Source organism: Rhododendron vialii, chromosome 3a (assembly GCF_030253575.1).
Source record: "Rhododendron vialii isolate Sample 1 chromosome 3a, ASM3025357v1".
Classification (NCBI taxonomy): Eukaryota; Viridiplantae; Streptophyta; class Magnoliopsida; order Ericales; family Ericaceae; genus Rhododendron; species Rhododendron vialii.
In genome coordinates, this window is record NC_080559.1 from 27,473,693 (window position 1) to 27,495,490 (window position 21,798).

The 21,798-nt window shown below is 35.4% G+C and overlaps 3 protein-coding genes and 1 long non-coding RNA gene across 4 annotated transcripts; 3 read left to right on the forward strand and 1 right to left on the reverse strand.

The window, feature by feature from the left end:
- Positions 1 to 11,294, reverse strand: LOC131318972 (F-box protein SKIP23-like). The gene is made up of 2 exons (XM_058349053.1): positions 10,997 to 11,294; positions 1 to 1,349 (listed from the first exon to the last, which is right to left on the reverse strand). The coding sequence occupies exon 2, from the start codon at positions 1,325 to 1,327 to the stop codon at positions 56 to 58; it is 1,272 nt and encodes a 423-aa protein (XP_058205036.1). The 5' UTR covers positions 1,328 to 1,349; positions 10,997 to 11,294; the 3' UTR covers positions 1 to 55.
- On the forward strand, positions 2,474 to 3,748 carry LOC131318975 (uncharacterized). Its single transcript, XR_009197847.1, has 3 exons — positions 2,474 to 2,615; positions 3,458 to 3,514; positions 3,611 to 3,748. It is a non-coding gene; the product is annotated as an uncharacterized LOC131318975 (long non-coding RNA).
- LOC131321298 (uncharacterized) lies at positions 5,814 to 10,543 on the forward strand. Its single transcript, XM_058352294.1, has 6 exons — positions 5,814 to 5,900; positions 5,997 to 6,119; positions 6,223 to 6,306; positions 6,398 to 6,596; positions 10,142 to 10,199; positions 10,447 to 10,543. The coding sequence occupies exons 1-6, from the start codon at positions 5,847 to 5,849 to the stop codon at positions 10,541 to 10,543; spliced, it is 615 nt and encodes a 204-aa protein (XP_058208277.1). The 5' UTR covers positions 5,814 to 5,846.
- Positions 11,295 to 14,692: 3,398 nt separating the features above from the next.
- On the forward strand, positions 14,693 to 15,719 carry LOC131318973 (uncharacterized). Its single transcript, XM_058349054.1, has 2 exons — positions 14,693 to 15,012; positions 15,253 to 15,719. The coding sequence occupies exons 1-2, from the start codon at positions 14,708 to 14,710 to the stop codon at positions 15,368 to 15,370; spliced, it is 423 nt and encodes a 140-aa protein (XP_058205037.1). The 5' UTR covers positions 14,693 to 14,707; the 3' UTR covers positions 15,371 to 15,719.
- Positions 15,720 to 21,798: the final 6,079 nt, after the last annotated feature.

Below are 21,798 nucleotides of genomic sequence, written 5' to 3' on the forward strand. Positions count from 1 at the left end.
ATAAATGATAAAGACTCTTCGACTCACATTATATACTAATGTAAAACCACAAGACTTAAATAATTTTAATTTTTCCAAATTCTGACTGCATCAACCCACTACTATTACAAGAAGTAGATTGAAAACACGAAGAAATTGTTCCTCTCATATTTGGCACAAACCAGATTAGAGGCAGAACGTTGTTTCCAAGATGAGGATCTGGTATGCAACACGATTGAAAGCTTTCTTCCTCCACATTGAAGATACCCATGTCCTCATCGATCCCCCTGGGCACATAACCTGGACAGTCGCAATGGAAGTGTTGCGTGTAGTATATGCAGTTAGGTAGGCACTCGGGAAACTCTAATGTTGAAACCGATAGAGAATGATTGTCGCCTACAAATAAGGCTTGGTTCCCTAAGCGACTAATAGGAACCCATGTTGCCTCTGCCTCCCCAGTTGGATGTTGTAGCAACTTAAAAACAGCAATTCTTGAAGTTTTCTCTGTCTGATCACCATCAGGACGCCCCTCCCAATACCTTTGTACATGTAGTAGATCACCCTCTTGTGATTGAACGAGATAAACGGCGTCAGCCATATCAATCGAAGGTTTTACTTGTTTGGTTAAAGCTATTTCTGTACCGCTAGCAAAGTCAATTTTCACTAGGTTACTCATTTTGTCGACGCCATAAATTTGACCTTTGTGATGATAAATAACATCAAAACATGAGCATGAGTAATCACGTCTATCAATAAAATTCCATGACTCTTGTCCAGATTTGAACATAGCTAATCGACACATTCCATCATAGATAACCACAACCTCGTAGTTGTTTGGGCTTAGAGATGGATCGGATGATAGAATTGCCTTCCTAATAAAGTCCTCTGGATCATCATCATCGATGTAACCTTCATAGAGACCATAAGGATCTTTCAAAGGCGGGAGAGAAACGGCTCCACCAGTAAAGGGGTTTAAGAGGGTTATGACCATGGTGCTTCTTTCTATAGCTAATAACCATCCAAAGGCAGATCCTATAAACCTCCTAGTACAAGGCAATGGCAAATCCACTGAGTACGTAATTTCTCTGGTAAGACTAAACAAAAGTCGCTTTGCTGGTTCACTGTTTTCGTTTGTGTCCATCATCAACACAGGGAGTTTATTATGACACGATTTGAAGATGCGTAACCTCTGCTTGTAATCATCAGTAACCAGGTCGAGGGCATAGCGACGCCATTGTCGACAAACGCCACTAAACCGTACATAGTCCGAGAACTGATCAATTTTTTCTAGAATGGAAAGGAGGAGGTTTCTTGGAAGCCATGCCCAATCAGAGAAGGAAGAAGCCATGCTTTCGATGGGTGGAACCCAACTCCAAGGAAGAATATTATGAGTGATATAAAATAAGCGTGTACTCAGTATCAATATATAAGGAGAGGCAATTAAAAAGTGTTTCCTCAATTAAAAAGTGTTTCCTATTGTACCCGTTTTGCTTATAGAAAGCAGCGGTTTTGGCAATCCTTTTGTAATATGTCTTTCTTTCTTTCTTTCATAAGTATGTATCTTCCTAAAAAGGACAGACTAATCAGTAACGTGGAGGTGGAAATTGATTCAATGGATGTGTTTCCTATAGTTGAACTTTAATAAAGAAAAGAAATAGGAAACACAATTTGTCTAAATGAGGTGTTTGCATAGTTGAAGGACAATGTACAATTCAACATTGGTAGTAGGGGTGAGCAAGGAATGAATTGGTTCGGGTTTGCGATAAACAATGAATCAAACCAATTCTTACGGATTGAAGATTTTCATAACCAATCCTATCCCCTACGCAAAACACATAGAACCAAACCAATCTAAAACATTAAACTACAGCTCAGTTTCTATTTCGAACCACGGTTTACTTTAATTTGGGATAATTTTTCAAAAAGCATTTTAATCAATTAAGTTTTTTCATAAAAAAAAACTTGTAAACAGAACTTGTGTCTGAACCAATTGCGTTAAAATCACTACAAGTCACTAAAATAGATTCAAACTCATGATAAGTCACTAAAGAAATATGGTTTAATTATACATGCTCAATGTATATAATGGTTGAGTTTATTATTGTCTAAAGTTCCTAAATAACATATCAATTAAATAGTAGTATATGTAATGTAAAATTGTGGTTTAGATGGATTTGAAATCAGAACCGTGAGAATCTATATAATAAAACAGAGCTGTGTTTGAATCCAAAAGACAACCAACGCTCCAGATTTATCTCTTCCTCCTGCATAAATCTCTGCCCTCCATTCTACAAAATGGCATGTCCGTAAATTGATAACTTTTTTTGACCATTTTCTAATCACACATTCCCCTTCTATTTTGGAAATCCGATTTCCATTTGCAGACCCCTCTCCCTCTCACGCTCTCTCTCTCGCGCTCTGTCTCTCTGCAAATACGGCCTTCTCTCTCTCCGAATACGGCCTTCCTCCGCCTCCTCCCATCATGCAGGTTGGCCATCACCTCATTCTCCCCGCGCCGGCAGATCGCCAATCCCTAATGACCCAACACATGCAGCTATGTGAAACTATGATGTATTTTCGATAAAAAAGGTGAACGGAAAGCTTCAATGTCCGGCTCTGCATCACCCTACAGTCCAGTAACTCTCCCCCTCTCTCTCTCTCTCTCCCCATAGTTTCACATAGATGTGCTGACATGTTTTTTTGCTCTGATGTATTTTCGAAGGAACCTGATAATACGATTTGTTTTCGTGCCCTGTAATGCTATTTGCAAATTGTCTTAAAAAGTCAATTTGGAAACGAAAACACATGCAGCTACCCATTTGGAAACGAATTGTTACGGGTTAGCACGACTGATTATACCTATATTTTTTTTTGTGCAATGTTGATTCATGCCCTGTACGTTGTATAATCTGATTGAATGATTGTATTGTTTTCGTGCCCTGTACGTTGTGTATAGATTTTTCCAGTTCTTTGATTCATGCCCTGCACATGCATTGCGTGTACCCAATTTGTAATCGGTATGTTCAGGCGGTAGTCTTCAGGCAAACCGGAAGTTCCTTATTTTAATGCATCCTAGGTGTTTGTAAAAATGCCTCATACAAATAGAATTGCTCTGTCATAATTCATTAGCTTCAACTACTATGCCTTCTGCAACGTGGGTCAGTTGAATGGCATAGTGTTCCTTGAGCTCCTCAATTTTCAAAGAAATAATGCTTCAGTACATTACGAGACCAATTAAGTTGTTGCCATTCGTCTACGCCAAGCCAATTGAAGCTTTTCTATTCCATCGGTTCACACCAGCAGAGTGCACCATTGCCTTTTAGTACTCCATTTGTCAGAGACTTAAGTGACTTTATTTTTTGCCGTTTCAAGGCGGTGGTCTGCCCCATATCAATAGTATAAGGAGCCACTATTTCAATATTTTCTTTCCAATGTTGGTTTGCCGTTTTTTTTTTTTTTTTTTGTCTTTTTGCATTAGGCAATGACCAGCAAAGGAAAGCCAACATGTGTTAGCAATGGAGAAAAAGATTCACGGGTATCACCCTTTGACGTATCTTCTATCTTCTATCTTTATAGTCAATAAGCTAAACGACATTCTAATTTCTCAAATTTGTTTATACACGTATTTTAGGAACAATCCGGTAAAGATATATCAAAAGGTACACTAGCGCAACGTGCCCAACGAGAACGAGAACGTATTTTTAAGCAAACCACTGAAAGGCGATCGGAACAACACTCGCCGATAAATACAAGTGTAAGACTCTTATTAATCAAAATCATGTTTTTTTTTTGTGTGGTAAATATTGGATGTGTTTTTATTTTCACACACATGCATCTCACATGTTTGTTTCATATTTTTGTTCTTTATGCTCTATTTAACTTAGTTTTTCTCATGATTCCCAATTCATGTAGTCTGGAGGCAATAATGAAATATCTGATTTGAACACTTCAATAGGAAAACCACATTTTTGTTTTGATTTTTGCAATTGTGTTATCCAATTTTTATGTCCAAGTAGGCTTTTAGTTTAGATGATTTTGTTTCAGATTCTTAAGAGTGGACAACTTCCATGGATTTATTGGGTACAAGATGACTTCCACGGATTACCCCACACATTTTTTTTAAACCTTTCAGTTTTACTTTTTTAGTGAGAACCATTCTCATGCCGTTTAATAGGAGTTTCATGTTCTAAGATTATTATACTGTCAATTGCTCATCAATCTAGCTTTTTTAGATGGTAGCCATTTCTTTAACAAATCAGAACTTATCTGTGAAGCTTCCAAGTCCTTCGACAGAGTGGGAGTTTGAGATTTCTTTTGTCCCAAGTGTGATTGTTAATTCCCTTACAATTCCACATAAAAGGGGAAAATGGTGTATAGCAGGGACATCATATGAAGACCTTTTAAGTAACATACAATTTACACAATGAATCAACCTGGATGAGGGGCTTTTCGTTTGCTATTAGGTTGGATTCAAATCAGGCATGTTTCTCCTCAATCATTAGAGACTTATAGTCTGCCCCTTTTTTTTTTGTTGGGAATCATCCTACTTTGTCAAAGAATCATGAGATTCCATATTTATGTCAAATTATCGAGATTTACATTGTGCAATTGTATGTAGCTAACTGTAACTAATTATCGGGACCATTTTTTTTTTCTGTTGTTCATGTCTGAGGCGGCAGGACCATTTTTTTTACTTTGTTGTGGTTTGTCTGTGTCTGGCCGATTTGTAATTTTGTATAGTTGCAAACTTCCTATTACATCGCGTTGCGGCTTTAAGCACAGGGAATTTCTACGAATATGCTTGGTTTTTTTTTTTTTTTTTGCGTAGTTTGGTTCGTTGGACAAGGGTTGATATATTGCACGTGAGTCCAATGTCTATTTGTGTGTGCGATCGTTTGAGCCATGGCTTTAGGCACGGGCATGAACCTAATTTAAGAAAACAAATCTTCCCGTATAAATCAGCTTCGTTGGCGGGGGTGGTCAATAGTTTCGTAATTCATTTTAATTGTATTCAAAATGCGTTGCGCCGTGCCTTCAGGCACGGGCATTTTTTACCCAAACTTTGGACGCCTGAGTTTCAGATATTGAATTAGGCGAGTAGAGGAAAGTTAGGTCACGAGACATTAAAGAATTGTGACCTTGGCATCTAGATAAACATTGTTTTGCTATGTGATAAGCTACATGCTGATGTACAACATTGCAGCATATGAATCCTATAGGTAGTTCAGAGTACATCTTGCTGTAAGCAAATATGTATTCCAAAATTTTTATGTTAAATACATGGGGAAAAAATGATTCGGGTGTTCAACTGGTAGCATGATAACCTGTGCAATGAATGGTCGTTCAAATCTGCAAATCTATATATGTTTCTTAGTAAACCAATTAAGAATGCACTGTTGGATGGGTTTGGTTTTCTTTATGACGAGACATAGTGCACTTTGGTAACTCTCAGTTATGGTGCAACTGTAGTCACGAGACCGCCATGGAACTCAGGAAGCCTTTGTTTTGGGGCTCGACTCTCACGCGCGTGCTATTAATTCATGTGTTCGACTATCTATATCTTCTAACCATTTTTTTTTTATAATTCTTTCTCAATTGATGTTCACCGTGCTATCCATGTTCACAAGGTAGGTCGAAGCCTTTGTTTTGGGGCTCGACTCTCACGCGCGTGCTATTAATTCATGTGTTCGACTATCTATATCTTCTAACCATTTTTTTTTAATAATTCTTTCTCAATTGATGTTCACCATGCTATCCATGTTCACGAGGTAGGTCTCCATATAAATATGGAGGTTCTGCCAAACATTGATTAGTACCTGTAATATAATTTATGTGTCTCTTAACAGGATGTACAAAGAATAGGGGCAATGGCTAAGAAAAGGAAGGCAACGTATGTAGGGAGTGGAAAGGAAAACTCTAAGGTATCACACGTTGACACAACACAAGATGACACATGTCTTCTACCTTTCATTTGAAAAAAAAAAAAATTTCTTAAGTAATACTGCTTCTCTCTTTAGCCACAGGTTGGTAAAGATATATCAAAATTGGCATCGGCACAACGTGCGCGACGGGAAAGAGAACGAAACCTAAAGCAAAGCACTACTCAGCGATCAGAACAACACCTGCTATGGGATACTAGGGTAAGACTCTTTTGAATAAAAACAATGACATGCAAAATTAAATTAAAAACAACAAATATGATAGTCGATGCAACTGACTGAACTATTCGTTGTCTATTTATAGACACAACCTCTACACGAAATAAATATCGGGGCTACCCGTGATGAGCACTGTGCCAACATTGGCAACAACCTCCATATTCGTGAGGTATTCCTTAAGCACGCTCTTTATGTTATAATTATTTTAATCAGCGTTTTTATTTTTGCGAATAAACGTTTCATTATGCATTACTTCAAAGGATACACAAAGGGCGAACACAATTGCTCAGGCAAGGCAGAAGTCAAGTTATGCAGATAAGGGGAAAGGACTTCTCACCTATGCTATTGAAAAAGATTCTTTGGTATTATTCCTGCACAATGCTTTGTGTCTTTCCAAAAAGTCTGTTGTGTGGATTATTTGGAGTTTAAACAAATTTGAAATTATGTGCCATAATTATTGTATCCCTACCTTCTTTTATTGTTTGAATCTTTTAAATTTGAAATTTGAATCTTTTAAACAAATTTGAAATTATGTGCCATAATTATAGGTAGAGCCACTTCGAGACAAAAATGTTGGAGTTGAAATCCATGAAGAGCGGAATGTGAACATCATACGTGTTCGTGAGGTACTTCGTACACTATTTATATGGAGACCATGAAAGTAACAACCAAACATCGATACCGCTTTCCAAGCATCTATATAATAAAACAGAGCTGTGTTTGAATCCAATAGACAACCAACGCTCTAGATTTATCCCCTTCTTCTGCATAAATCTCTGCCCTCCATTCTATATTCCTTTTTTAGTCTTAAATGTTTCCCTGATATAGAATTAGATGAATCAGTAATGAGATATGATTTTGATTTAATTTCATTTCCTTTTCCAAAACCTAATTTTGTTCCCTTCTCCTTTTGGTTCAAAATTTGAAACCTTCTCTCTCTCTCTAAACCGTGGTTCAAAAATTGAGAGGTACTTTACCTCTTCAGTTAGGGTTTTTTGTTCACATTTTTGCAACATGAATATGAGTTCATCCAACAACGTCGATGGCAACAAAGTTCTATTCTTCCGGTGCTCCCGTTTGGGTCTTTCTATTCAGGTCTTTTTTTTTAATCGCATCAAAACTCGATTACGTAAGGATTATTTCTAAATTAATTTATGATGTTTGAGTTTGTTTTGCAACAGGTTTACCTAACAAGTTTATAGGAAAATTGAGGTACACTTAAAGTTTTTGTTTACATTTATCCATTCGCATGCTTATGAATTTTTACTATATTGAAGGTAGACGGTTAGTTTGGTGAGATTTTTTATTTCTTCTAAATCTGCTTTTTCATTTTTTGAATGTAGACAAAAAAAAAAAAACACATCTTTGATAAAAAGACGTGATCGCTATGTGTGATAAAAAAGCCTTGGTGAAGAACTCATTTTGGCTGTCTAAACATTTAAGTTCTTGATTAGGTAGTATTAGCTCTATTTCCTTTCTAATTTTATCTTTTGCAATTTTAATTGGAGTATAGCCGGTGGTCTTCTTCCGTAATTTTATCTTTGTTAAGATTAACCTTAACAAAGGGTTAGTTTGTTTGGTTATTTTATTGGAGACTTGATAAGTGTACTCGCATGTGATTTTTAATATAAAAGGCATCTTTGATGAATTTCTCATAATAAGAGTGTTTTGCAAAACTTAGTGATGTTGTTCAAAAAAGGGAGGGGAGGCTGATCTAATGAATATGATTTTTTCCCTCTGTGGTAATTCCAATCAGCTACTTTCTCCCTTCTTTTTTTTCAAAATAGAAATGAGAGAGAGTAAAGGGTTTAAAGGGTCCGGCGAGGTCACAGGAGGCAGAATGGATGTGTATCCCAATTTTAACCAACCAAACAGGTAATTCAAGTAGACTAATAATTAATTTCGGGGTGGGGGCTAAAAGTATATGGAATTTGCTGTGATATCTGTGCTAAAAATGAAACCTCTTTTTTTTGTGGGCATAAAAAAGTGTTCGTTAAAATCATGGAAAAAAGTAGCCGGACTAGGTACTGAAAAGGGCAAGTCAAACATCTAAAATCGGACTATGATTGGAACGAAGCCTCTCAAATCCAAATTAGAAATTAGATGATTCATCTTTAAAGTAGGATATTTAGAGCAACAAGATCTATTTGTGCCTTAAAAATGTGTGAAATTATGCCGAATATTCAATGAAAGCATTAGACAACTATCAGTGGGCAATTAGGTGAGAATCAATTTGAAATTTCTGAAGTCAAACAAACAACGTGTTTTTGTTCTAAATACATATTACCTCTCCAGGTGCAATCTCACTTTATTTTTTGATTTATGTTTGTGAACTCTCACTGTGATGAATCACTAAATTTATGTTTGTTTTGGTATACAAGGTTCTAAAAAGAACGGAGTTGAAGTAAAGCTACAACTGAATGCTTTGTGTCTCCTACAACCTCTCATTGGGAATGAAAGATGAAAAGAATTTTCATATGCCAATATTTCTTATCATTTTATTCTGCTTCCTCTAATATTTCTTTCATTTGGTAAGTTGTGGGGTGGACATTGTTGAATATAAGTTAGATACTAAATGAACTTAGAAATAAGACATCTTTGGTTCCACTGGTTTTGTAAAATGTACTCCTTAGTATTTTTAAAAAACCTGCCGGTTCCCCACCGCCGAACCCCCCCCCACCCCCCACTTCCCCCTTTTTTGAAAATGAAGAGTTGGCCTTCGGAAAAGCATCCACAAATCCTCCGTAGGATTTTATCCCCTTCAAACCACGTTTAGGAACTGCCTATTGCAACTCCAAGAGATCTCCAATTGTAACTCCAATTTTTTCATTTGCATTTGTCTTCAACAACCATTACCACTGAAACCCAATCCAGATGTATATACCGAAAACTTATCTTTGAACAAGGTATGTGAGATATTTTTATGTTTATGTTATGTAATCACTATTATAGTGCACTGCATTTATTGATATAGTTTCGCTTTGTCGCCAACTAATTAAACATTATGTTTTTTCATAGCAAGGCCCTGTATAATGGTGCCATATGAAAGGCCATGAGTTAATTAGTGTACTACAGTAGGAGGGTTATTTTATTGATCACGGCTTTGATGAAATAAACAGATTTGGCAATCCAACTTTAGAGGATTTGTCAGAGAAATGCTTCCTAATGTAGGTATTGAGACGACTCAGTTTGAAGGCATAGTTCGTATTAATTCGAAATTTAATTTGTTTTGTGCCCACATCTTGCTAAAGATTTTGGAACTCTTTTAAATATAAAGTAATTGGAGTGTACATTAAGACTGAATTGTTTTGGTCTTGCGATTCTATATTTCCGTACATGGCTTTCAGCATTAATTTTGTAGTTTGACCGAAGACTCCATTGTATTACGGTAAGTTAATTAGGTAGAGATGTTCCTTATTGTATTACATTTACATTCAGTCAGGACTTCGAAGTTTTAATATCATACATGAATTTATTTTACAAATGGTTTTTTTTGGTGTAAGAGAAATCATATGGCTGAGGTTTTGGTGGTCTAATAAGGATTAGCTTTTGGTGGTATGATACCGTTTAGAACCTTTTTGTTTTGAATTTGCTTGCCTTCATATTTTATACATTTAGTTGGAATATAATGACCAAAATGCTTTGCCAGCTGTGTTTTCCATTGCCACGCCATAGTACGCCAAAAGTGCCAAAACACCTTTTCATAGGCATCTATGTACATACTGGCTCAAATTTGCATGGCTTAGCTTAATCTATGAAGTGACGAGTTGTGGATGGAGTGAAACTCATTGCTTGAAACTAATACTATGGTAAACATAATTTTTTTGTCTCATTAGATTCATTACCAACATGATCTCTATTCCAGTTTCTTATGGGAATTCCAATTCTAATTGAAGATTGTGTCTTTGTTGCTTTTTTGATGTTGAGTCAAATTAATATGCGGTAGGACAAATAAAATATTTATTTTGATAATATTCTTAGTTTTGTTAATTTCTTTTTATTAGGTTATGAAGCAGGGGTTGGTGTTGCAGATGGGAGAAACTGCATGAGAGAGCTACGGAGGTGGGCAGGTGCATAAGGATCACATGCAATGGGTTTCTGTTTTCATGCAGAAATATTGCAAGATATGAGGTCCTCCTGCTATTACTAGAGGGAGATGAGAATAGATGATTTGATTATGGTAAGAAGTGGAAAGAGATACGAATGGGTTGAAGTGGCTTAGAACGGGTGAGAATCTAAAGGATGATTCGAATGTAAGTCATGATAAATTGGGGTTTGAAATTTATTACAGTTGATTGTGTTTTAATAGGTTAGAGGACGAAGATGGGTCTCTCACTGGTGTTGTGTCTGGTTTTGTAATTGCTATTGTATACGATTTGTTGAACGTGCAATCACATTACGTTTAGGCTAAGATGACATTGTTTGTAGTTAATTTCACTTCAAGTGTGAGTGTGACTGACTCTCGATGGAGCTGTTGAATTTTAGATTAGTCGAAGCGGTCCCCACTAATTAAAAATCGATTTGTGTTGGGGTCAAGTTATATGGGTGTGTGTCCATGGGCACGATTTTGCTGAAGAGTAACGACACTAAAAGCCAATTCTCATGCCGCATTCTTTGAGCCGTGCCTTCAGGCACGGGTATGCGCTAGTATATCTACAAACCAAACCGTTTACTTCAGTTTTTTTATTTTCCAAATTAACAAGGACTAAATAACGGAATTGGGGATGGTGCTGTGCAGTGCGCCGCATCCTCAGAGTAGTCGGATGCACAGCACCGTCCCCATGTCCTCACGCTGCTAACCAAACTGACTGGCTTGGACTGGTTCGGATTGGATTTGCAGTTCGACAGTTTTTTCTCACCTCTAAAATACGTAGTCGTAGACCACCAAATGGGATTCCAATAAAATGCAATTTCGTTCCAAATTGGCAAGCCTTCAAACCCCTAGCATGCAAGCTCGATTTAAGCCACAAAACTGAATCGATTTGAACCTAGAAAACCATAAATAAACAAGATACCGAAGCGAATTAAAAATTTGAAACCAAGATACGTACAAGATGAAAAAAAAACCTGTTTGATTATCCTGAGTACTTTTTATTTAAGCTACCTGGGCTGGGATTTAATCAGCAAAAAAAGTCTGGCAATGGCTTCAGCGAGAGAGAGAGAGAGAGAGAGAGAGAGAGAGAGAGAGAGATCTGACAGAGGAATTGTTCTTCGGAGGGTAGATAACAAAGAGGAAAAGAACAAGAAGCAAGTGAGGAAGGGCGTGGGAGGTGAGAAGGGGCCGGATCCTGTCCATTTACTTCACTTCGGACCGATTCGGTCACTATTGAGAAAATGTCAGGATTTTGCCTAAGATTTAATCCTAGCTGTTCTGCTAAGAATTTTTTAAAAATAAGTATTTATTTACAATTTTAAAGTTTAAAAATAAAAGATTATTGGAAATAATTTTTTGTACAATATAAATATTATTTGATAGATTTGAATGAGATTTTTTGAACGTTATAAAAACTAAAAAATTATTTTTTAAATGCATTATTTTTAAATTAAAAAATTACAAATAAATACTTATTTTTTAAAGAACTTTTAGCAGAACAGGGTTAATTATCGAACCCCTATCTGTTTAAAACTAGCAATTGTTCTTACCTTCCAATTCCAAAGCCCGACAACTCGACAGGTGGTTTTGGACCAATAAGCCACTCTTTTTTTTTGAATTCTTAGTTTGTCTTTATTTAATTATTTAATTTGTTAATTTTGCATCAATTTTTTATGAATTATTGATTCTTCTTTGAGAGAGGAATAGGAAAAATAAAAAATTAAGAGTTTCAATCATAATTTTTTACTTTTTGATTTCTCTCACCCAGAAAAATTAATAATTTACAAAAATTTGGCACAAAACTAACAAATACAAAAAAAAATTTATAAAGACAAACCAATAAATCAAAATGGTCCAAAACCACCCTACCTCCGGCTCCGAGTGATAGGAATTTTTGGTAATATATATATTTTTACTTTATTTTGTGAATAGTAAGTGGGTGTTTGCAAAAAATTAATTTGACAGATTTTTAAATTCCAACTTCTAAAAATCATTTTAGAATGTTTGTCAAAAATTTTGCATAAATGATTTTTAGAAGAAATTCTCAATATTCCAAAATTGGGTTTAGATAGCTTTTGGAATTCTACAATACAAATTCTTAAAAAGAAATGAAAATTTTGTAATCTCCCAGCTGCGACAAATAGATTTCTCAATTTCTTCTAAAATCTGCAGCAGAATCTGAAGTTAAAACATAAAACTGTATCCACAATTATTGCGAGCACGCCCTAAGTACCAAAAAAACACATAGGATTAATACATAGGAAAAATCCCAGACATGAGCAAAACTGGAAAATCGCCACAAATTTGGTACTACATCAAAATTTATCCCACAAAGCTTTCCAAATCTATTGTCCAAATTAAATTGAGTGTATTAATCGAACTGTTGGGTTTTAGTAAATAACCAATAGCGAGTTTACATTGAAAAGAATAGCAATTTAGGCATGCTTCTACACATCAATTCCCTAGAAAACAGACATAGAATTAAGTACAAATTCATGTTTTTAGTTTTTGTTCACCCTCCACTTATTAGGAGGGTGACATTACCCTCCTTCCTATAATTGAAATGATAGTTATCTCACCACAATGTGATGTCATACTTACAAAAATATATATTGCAAGTGTGGACCTACACCATTTCAACCAATGAAATAGAGGGTAATGTTATCGCTTCTTAAGGAGGGTGAACAAAATTGCACTCCAAATTCATAACAGGAAATGAAAATAAGAATCTCGTATTCCAAATTCAAATATAGGAAGCAATACCAACATAGATTTTTCAATAGAAACTCATGAATTCCTAATCAGTCCTGCAAGCCAATAGCTCTTCTTCTTCTTTTTAAACGGAAAAAACAATACTCCTTCCGTCCTTTTCTTAGAGTCCGGTATTCTATTTTAGGCTGTCCTTTAATAAGTGTCCATTTTGTAAAGTAAGCAGGTAAAAGTTGGTGAATTTTCCATTTTGCCCCTAAAAGTAGATTCTATTTTAAAAAGTTAGTGAGTAAAAATGTAATAATGATTTTTTCACAGAGGGTAAGAAGAGAAAATGGAGGTAAAAGTTGATGTGAAAGGTGTAATGATGATATCTTTTTAATAAGTTAGAATTACGAAGCAGAACACTTAAAAGGGGACGGAGGGAGTACCATTCAATTCATTCAAATAAGTCATAAGGTGTCTACAAAAAATCAACCAGATATAGATCAAGCCATACAATATCTACTGATCACCACCCGAAAACAAAGATACAGAAAACTGTCAAACCCTAAAAAAGACAAAACTAATGTTGAACTCCTCAGTAGAAGCCATGGTTGTTAAAATCTTACGATACAAGATATGTATCCTATGATTCGTATCGTCTCCTTCCAAAAACAATACGTATCGTAGACTGTATCTTTTTTGTATAGAAATCTTACGATACAGCGGTGTATCCTACGATATAATAGTGTATTTCGATTCACAGTGTATCCTACGATTACTTATAGAGAACAAATCATTCCATATTTTAAGGGGTGGAACACAAAATACGTTCTGATCTTTTCTTCTAATTGTGATCGTATTCAAATCATTTAAAAGAAACCCAAAGCTTGAATAAAAGAAAGAATGTATTTCGGATCATGTTTTGCATGAATTTGATAATGGCTGTTTTTCTCTTCCCTTAACCTCAGGCACCAGAAAGAAATGCGATACACCCTACCTAAGAGACTTGGAATTTTCATCTTAAAAATAATTTTTTTCAAATATACACCAAATATTTTAGATTATTATTGAGTATAATTATTATTGTATATTAGCTTGTCAACGTATCTTACCATACGCAATACGTATCCCGATACGATTCGTAAAATGAAATAAACAATACACAATACATATCCCGATTTGAAACCACTTGCAGAAGCCATTACCCACCCCCACCATAATCTTGAACGGCAAACGTGGAGCAAGTATTGAGACACCGGGTGCCTCGGCATTAATAAGTTCAATTAAATAACTTGTGCTAAGACCATCCATGCTTTGTGGAATGGAATTTGGGTGGCAATAGTTCTTCTATGATCTAGACTCTGGAGTGGATGATGAGGGTGTTGGGTTTCTGAGTGGAAAACAACGAAAGAAAAAAACTGAATGCATTTATATGTAGGGGAAGGTAACAAAGATCAACTGGGGACGTGCCAATAAGGTTGAGGTAGTAATTGGGTTTGGGAGAGATGCTACGAGGTTAACCGTGGTGCAATATTTAAAGGAAGGCCATTAATAGCTGCGGGCTGTGCTGAAGCGAAAAGAGTCAAAAGACATGTACAGAATCTGCTTATCTGATCCAAATTTCTTAGATTTAGCTTCATGATATGCTTAGGTATTCTTATGTTATCCATAAAATCAAGGTATTGAATCACCAATAGTGGCTAACTGTCGATTATGGTGCATCTAGTTTCTTTAGTTAGTCAAGAAAATCAATGCTACTTATTTTCTTCAAAACAATTCCTCTATGTTTGTTATATGTTCATTGGGTGGTAATAATTCCTTCTTTGGTCAAGCTATTCAGGTGCATGATATCTTCACTTCTGTTGAGTCGAAGGCGTTTGTTAAAGCTGCTGAGTCACTTGGGTTTGCTCACCAAGGTAGTCTTGGCCCAACAAAAGGCAAAGCATACAGAGATAATGATCGTGTTTCTGTGAATGATCCAGTTCTTGCAAATACAATATGGGTATCTGGACTCAACAAATTATTTTTTGATTTTAAGATACGAGGCAAAGTTGCTGTTGGGTTGAATCCGAATATCAGATTCTACCGGTTAGTCAGGTGACTTGGGTCTTTTTCATCTTAGGTTGTGTCCATTTCGTCACATGATCACGTGAGTTATTGCCTGTCATCTACTTGTAATTCTTCTAAGGCTCGCTGCAGTAGTTTATGATCTCCTCCTTTTTTTTCACTAAAGAGGCATGAGAAAGCAAGAAATTCATCTGTCCTAGTTACTTCAGTTTCCAAAGATGTTGCATGGGCATATAATAGTGCAAATCTTTTACTTATCAGATACAAGGTTGGTCAGCGTTTTGGACGGCATATTGATGAGAGCGTTGATCTTGGAGATGGAAAGCATACCCATTATACTTTGTTGATATATTTAAGTGGTGGTTTCAAACCCAAATAAAAAAGTGATAAGAGCAACCCCTCAAGACTCTTCTAACATCTAGTTGGAGGAGAGACTGTCTTCTACGGTCCCAAAAATGGTGTTGTAGCTGAGGTGAATCCCATTTTCCTTAGGCTGTATGTTCTACATTGTTGTACATTTTGTTATATTGCTTTTGTAACTTGCTTAATTTGAGTAAGGCAAAGCCTTTAATGATGGTATGGCTCTGCTTCTCATTCATGGTGATAAGTGTATGTTGCATGAAGCTCGGAATGTTTCTAAGGGTGTTAAGTATGTGTCACGATCAGATGTAACTTTTGCTTGATCAAGCTTATGTAGATCCTGCAGCCTTGGTACGTTCTTCATATTCTATTAATCTCATGGACACCTATTGAGTTCGTAAGTGATAGAAATTTTGAAACTCTTCTGTTATATAGCATTGTTATTTTAAGTTTGGTGCTTCCATGACCAACGTTCCGTTTGGCTTATTGGTGATTGTAATCACTTAACAAATGGCTTTGAAGTTTCAAAATTGTGACTCCTAAAAATGTCCACTCTATTGATCCTGAACATGAACTAGGGGTGTTTCAATAGCCTTGACTGAAAACTTCTTCTTCTGTCCAACCTCTGAAAAATTAAGACGGCAGGCTCTAGAACAATGGTGAAAGATGGCATTGACATTTTTAGTTGTAGTTTGTGTGGGGTAGGGCCTTGACTTGCTGTTTATAGTTGTTGACTTGGAAGTCCCATGGATACTCCATCAATGCATCTGCATTTTTATATAGAACTTGGGAATTAGTCCATGATGTTTGTTGTGGTGTCCAATTTTAAGACTTTAAACGTGATAAAACAGTGTTCCGTTTCCCATGATTGAATGCCTTTAATCTTTAGCAAAGACACTAATATTTTAGGCTATTGCCCGTTTTGTTTCAATCACTTTGAGACACTAAAACACCTTATCTTGTTTTGTGACTTCTTTAGACCGATCTGGTTTGCTTCCAATCTACCCCCCTGTTTTGTTAGCAATCCTTCCGGTCATGGTTCAGCTCTTGGCTTAGTAAAGGTTCTCTTTGTAATCAACATCACTGACTCACCTGTACACTTGTATTACTATATCTGCCAATGTTTGATGTTTCTGAAAATCTAGGAATAGTGTTATCATTTCCCCCTTTTTTCTGTATTGTTTCACAAGCGAACAGTCTTGTCTCCTCTAACACCCTAATTCATTAAGCTTGAGCGGTTTCCAACTACACTTTACACCTGATTGTCCTCCATTGCTAAGGTTGGCTCTATCATGGTGGGGAGTTGGTGCAAAGTTGTCACAAGGGAGGCTCATTAGATCCTTTTAATTTAGTAGTTCCTTATATTCAATGTGCTACATTTGGTGCTCTCTCTTATCTATAATTTGGCACACCAGCAGAATATTACCCATATCATTCGGTTTGCCAATTATGGCATATCTTTATCTGTGTAGGAAGCAGGTTCTATAAACATGTCATATACCAGAGGCAGCTCCATTTGTATTTTGATTTCTACTTGTGGTACAGAATTTTCAGAGGTTCTCCATCAGTTCGATTACTTGTATTAGCCTCCACATAACCTTCGCCCACACACATTTTGGTGTCGATTGTTGTATTTGTAACTATGAATTCTACATCTCAGAATCCCAGATATCAATCTCTGTCTGTTGACTTATGACTAAACTGGTTATTGGGTAAGCTCAGAAACCCCAGGACCGGGAGTTCTAAGATCACTGCTACTGTAATGACAAAATTTGTAATAAACAACGAAATTGTTTGCAAAGAACGGTCTTTGGACGCCCAGAATCCAAGTATCCACCGGTTGTCAATCATTTGCAAAACTTGGTTTTGTTAAGGTACAGAGATGAACCAAGAATTCTGTTTCCTCCTCATCAGTTGAATTTATTTGGTAAGTGTTTCGCCACAACCTAACCATTGAAATAGGTTGAACTACCCAAGCGTAAGGCTAGGTCGTTGTCAGCATAATAACAGGAAAGTCCGGGATCGTACCCACAGGGAGTTTCGAATAGCTTGATCGGAAGTAAGTTTTATGTGATTAGTTTGCGGCGTTTAGACAGTCAACTTTTACTTTTGCTTTGAAAGGTGAAAACTACTCGTATGAAAGACTAGAAATAAGTTTTAACTAAGAATAAAAAGCGGCAAGGCGTTGGAGTTGCTAACACCCATAACTTAAGTTATTCAACTCTTCTCAACGAAAACACGGTTGAATTGCATGGCATAAGCTATCAACCGGAAGATTTAGTTATAAAACCAATAAAAGACTAGAAGCGTAGTATGGAAAGCGAGCAAGTTCATTAGTTCTATTGGCAAACACAAGGCGTGACATCGCTCCAGAACCATGTGTATGAGCACATGATCACCGAAGATTAACAACGCCAAGTTTATTACATAAAAGGCAAACCCTTTTCATTTTCCAAACCGAACCTCAAGTTTCGGGTTGAGAAAAGCAAGATTAACCGAAGATACGAGGTGTTATTCACCCCTTTGCCAAGCCTAATTGAACTAAGCATGGTAAGAAATTGAGGCATAAGATTTAACCGATAAAATTAAACGAAAACTAGTTTGATATTATAAAGGATCTCAACGATACAACTTTAATACTTGAGAAAATAACAAACTAGCAACACTTACTTAAGTTCTTGAAGAGTTACACTTAAAAAGCTTAAAAGACAACAATGGAGCTCCTAGGAATTAAAAGACCTAAAGCTTAAAGTGTAACTAGCCTTTAAATTGTGAGAGAGAGAACCTTATATGCATGGGCTTTCTCTCTCCGCACATACCACAAAAATATCCCAAACACTTGCTACTAAAAGAAATTTTCCATAAATGGAATGTTGAAAAGGCAACAAAAAATTCTAAATGAGCAGAACTGGTATCGATACCGGTCCAAAAGGGTATCGATACCCCAGCGGCTGAGATCTCAGGGCTCCTGATGGTATCGATACCTTTTTGACTTTGTATCGATACTATTGCTGATTTCTGCAGTTTCATCCCCAGATTCTTTCCTTGGCCTTCAAAACATCCCGGGCACCCTTCGGTGCTTCTTTTCTCAATTCTTTGGATTTGGTGAAAAATGCCACAAGGCCTAGGGCACTTGGTTATCCTTGGGGATCGTCCTTGGCGTCAAAACACGCCTTATTCTCGCAGTTTACCTGAAACGCTTACAAAAATACCTTACGCGCAATATCTAAAAAAATGATAACTTATACGTACAAATACTAAAAATTGGAGGACTCGAGCACCAAGAGTATACAATCTTGGGTGCTTATTAGTAAGTGATTACTATGACTTGGATTTGCCAAGCAAATCGTTCTAAAGGCGGAAATGTTTGCCCAGAACTAGTTTTTTTGAATTTTGCATAAGTCCACTATAGCAGTTTTCAAACCCATCTAATCCACTTCTAAGTTTCATAATCCACATATAACATTATATGTGTAACAAAAAATGTATTTTTTCATTTTTCTCGATTTTTTTTTATTAAACCCGCTACACTTAACATTTAACGTTATATATGTGACAAATTTCTCTTTTTGTTTTTTCTATTTTTGTTGTATTGATTTTTTAATGTTATATGAGTGATAAAATTTTCTTAACATACAACATTATATGTGTGGCAAAAATTTTCTAACATGCAACATTTCTTTTTGATTTTTCTTGTTTCTAGTTTTCAACGTTATATGTTGGTCCATACAAAACATATAACATTATATATGAGTTTTTGAATATCTAAATATCGCAAAAAAAAAAAGAAAGAACATATAATATTATATTTGAGCTTCTGCAGCTCTGAATCTCACAAAAAAATAGAATAGAACATATAACATTATATGTAAACTTCTGTAGTTCTAAATCTCACAAAAAAAATAAAATGTATAATATTATATCTGAGCTTCTATAACTCTAAGCCTCACAAAACATGACGTAAAACTATATGTTTCTCAAAACAACATCATATCTTTCCAATAATATTATATATTTTAAAAAATAACATTATATGTTCACATATCATGCCACCATTATCCTTGTTTCTAGTCGCGCCTTGAATCTCAAGTTGAATGTTGATGAGGCCATAAGGGGTCCAGCTTAATTTTTTCACCGTTTTCTTCATCAAATCCTTCAAAATTTTGATTTTCTGCCTCCAAATAGCATTCTCATAACCATCTACATATATACACAGTACCCTCTTTCTCATCGGTAAATTCCATCTTGACCCCTCCAAATATAGCACGACTTTCTTGTTGGTTTTTGTTTTCCCAGTTTGAGTCCATCTCTAGCCTGGCCTACTTTGATCGTCAAAATGGTTCACTCTGAAAAGTTACGATCATTCTTGTGAAAATGGTATGCTATCAGTGTCGGTTCCCTTTCAAAAACTAGGCCAATTCAAGTGGACAAAGAGTGGGTTCTCTTTCCCATCAAGGACCATATAGTGGGTCGGAACATCTATTGGGCCGAATCGGAACGCTAATTGGGCCGAACGACCTACGCTTGGGCAAACATGTGGGAATGCGTGTGTGACCTAGTTTTTCATAATCAGCTTGAAGTGTTCACCAAAAGTTCTACATAACAAATTCTCAAATTCTACAAATTTTGAAACGTTAAAATAGAATGAAATTCAAAAAAATCCAAAAGCAGGGTTGATTAGCTTTTAGAACTTTTTGAATCATATTTTAAGTTTCATAAAAACAAAAATGGTACCAGTTTTTACCTTAGTCTAATCATAAACAGCTAAACATGTTTTCATTTAATTCTACTAAAATTTAAAGTATATATAAAATCTAAAATCTATATCTACAGCTATCGCAAACACATCCAAGACAGTCTGAAAAATGAAGTGCCGACCTAAGAACAAGACTTCATTGAGGGAAATAACTCTTATAGTAGCATTGTTTGGTCAATTAAACTAGAGGACGGCAAACATATCATAGGTCATGATCAAAAAAAACAAAAAAACATAGGTGTTCTATTTTTATTTATTTTTGCTAAGCTGTAATATAGGTGTTACTTGTTGAAGGTCGTTACTAATTTGTGCACAATAAAATACTAGCTTAGATCATAGGTTTGACAGAGATTGTAGATAACAATTTCGACTTATTCTGTAAGAAGATCTTTTGACTTTCCTAAAATCATCTTGTGCTACAATACTTGGAGGTAGCACAATGTGAACTTCGAAGCTATGTTTTGACAAATGCTTTTTGAACCTTTTTGGTCTATCGCGACTCACGAGTGTGAACTTGAGGTAAATATTCTCCAATTACGTGTCATTTAATTTGTTGAGATCTCTTGAAAAACCATCACCATCACCAGCCGTAAGAGCATCCACAGTGGAATAAGAAATATAAAAAATTGTTAAAGTTAGCAATGTTGGATAAAAAAAATGCTCACATTGAAATAACTAAATCTAGCAACCTCTTAATAACTCATTAAATTTTAGCTCTCCAATAATCAAAACTAGCAATATTTTGTCAATAACCAAATTTTATCTTTCAATTAAGTACATCAACATTACACTAAATCATTCTCTCTCTCTCTCTCTCTCTCTCTCTCTCTCTCTCTCTCTCTCTCTCTCTCTCTCTCTCTCTCTCTCTCTCAATAATGTTTTCAAAAAATAATTTTAAAAAATTGTAACTTTCAGATTTTTTTTTCTTTTTTTTTTCAGAAACTTTTTTTTTAATTTTAAAAACTGTAAGTAAATAGAGTGTGTTTTTCAAAAAACTGTTTTTGAAATTTCAAAACTCTTTTATAGAAATTTTTTTTTTACACAAAATCTGTTTTTAAAAAACTGTATTTATAGTTTTTAAAATTTCAAAATTATTTGTGTAAATACAATTTTTTCAAAATTTCTCAAAATTGTATTTATAGTTTTTAAGTGAACAAAGTGTGTTTTTTGAAAAACTGTTTTTTGTTTCGAAAAACTTTTTTTTTTGAACTGTTTCTAACATAAACTGTTTTTTTTCCCTTCAAAAACCACTTTTTCAAAACATATGCGTGAAATGAAGGAAAAAAGTTTGGAGGGCCCATTGATTTTGATTATGAGCGAAAAATAACCAATGTGGGATTTGACATTGTTAACTTTAGCAACCTCTAAATGGATAATCAAAATGTGATGTGGCATGTTTTGATTATTCACATTTGCTTATTCCACTGCTGATGCTCTAAGCCGTTCTCTTTGCGAAATTGTACATTATGGCTTGATGGAAGCCAAATTAAACGTTTGTCGAATTACTTGCCGAATTTAGTAGTACATAAATTGATTTGACGGTGCAATTTTTATTTTTTAAACGACCAAAAAAACTTTCAGTTATCATAAAAAATCAGAAGAATGACGATGTAAATTGGATATTGTAAACAAGTCAAAAGAATCACGTTAACCTTGAATAATTAGCTCTAAGAGTTCAGTCAATGTGTTTT

Coding starts and splice junctions, on each gene's coding strand:
- LOC131318972 (XM_058349053.1), bottom strand. CDS start 1,327: ATGGCTTCTTCCTTCTCTGATTGGGCATGGCTTCCAAGAAACCTCCTC.
- LOC131321298 (XM_058352294.1), top strand. CDS start 5,847: ATGGCTAAGAAAAGGAAGGCAACGTATGTAGGGAGTGGAAAGGAAAAC. Junction 5,901..5,996: donor GTGGAAAGGAAAACTCTAAG/GTATCACACGTT, acceptor TTCTCTCTTTAG/CCACAGGTTGGTAAAGATAT. Junction 10,200..10,446: donor TGCATGAGAGAGCTACGGAG/GTGGGCAGGTGC, acceptor GTGTTTTAATAG/GTTAGAGGACGAAGATGGGT.
- LOC131318973 (XM_058349054.1), top strand. CDS start 14,708: ATGTTTGTTATATGTTCATTGGGTGGTAATAATTCCTTCTTTGGTCAA. Junction 15,013..15,252: donor CCGAATATCAGATTCTACCG/GTTAGTCAGGTG, acceptor TTTACTTATCAG/ATACAAGGTTGGTCAGCGTT.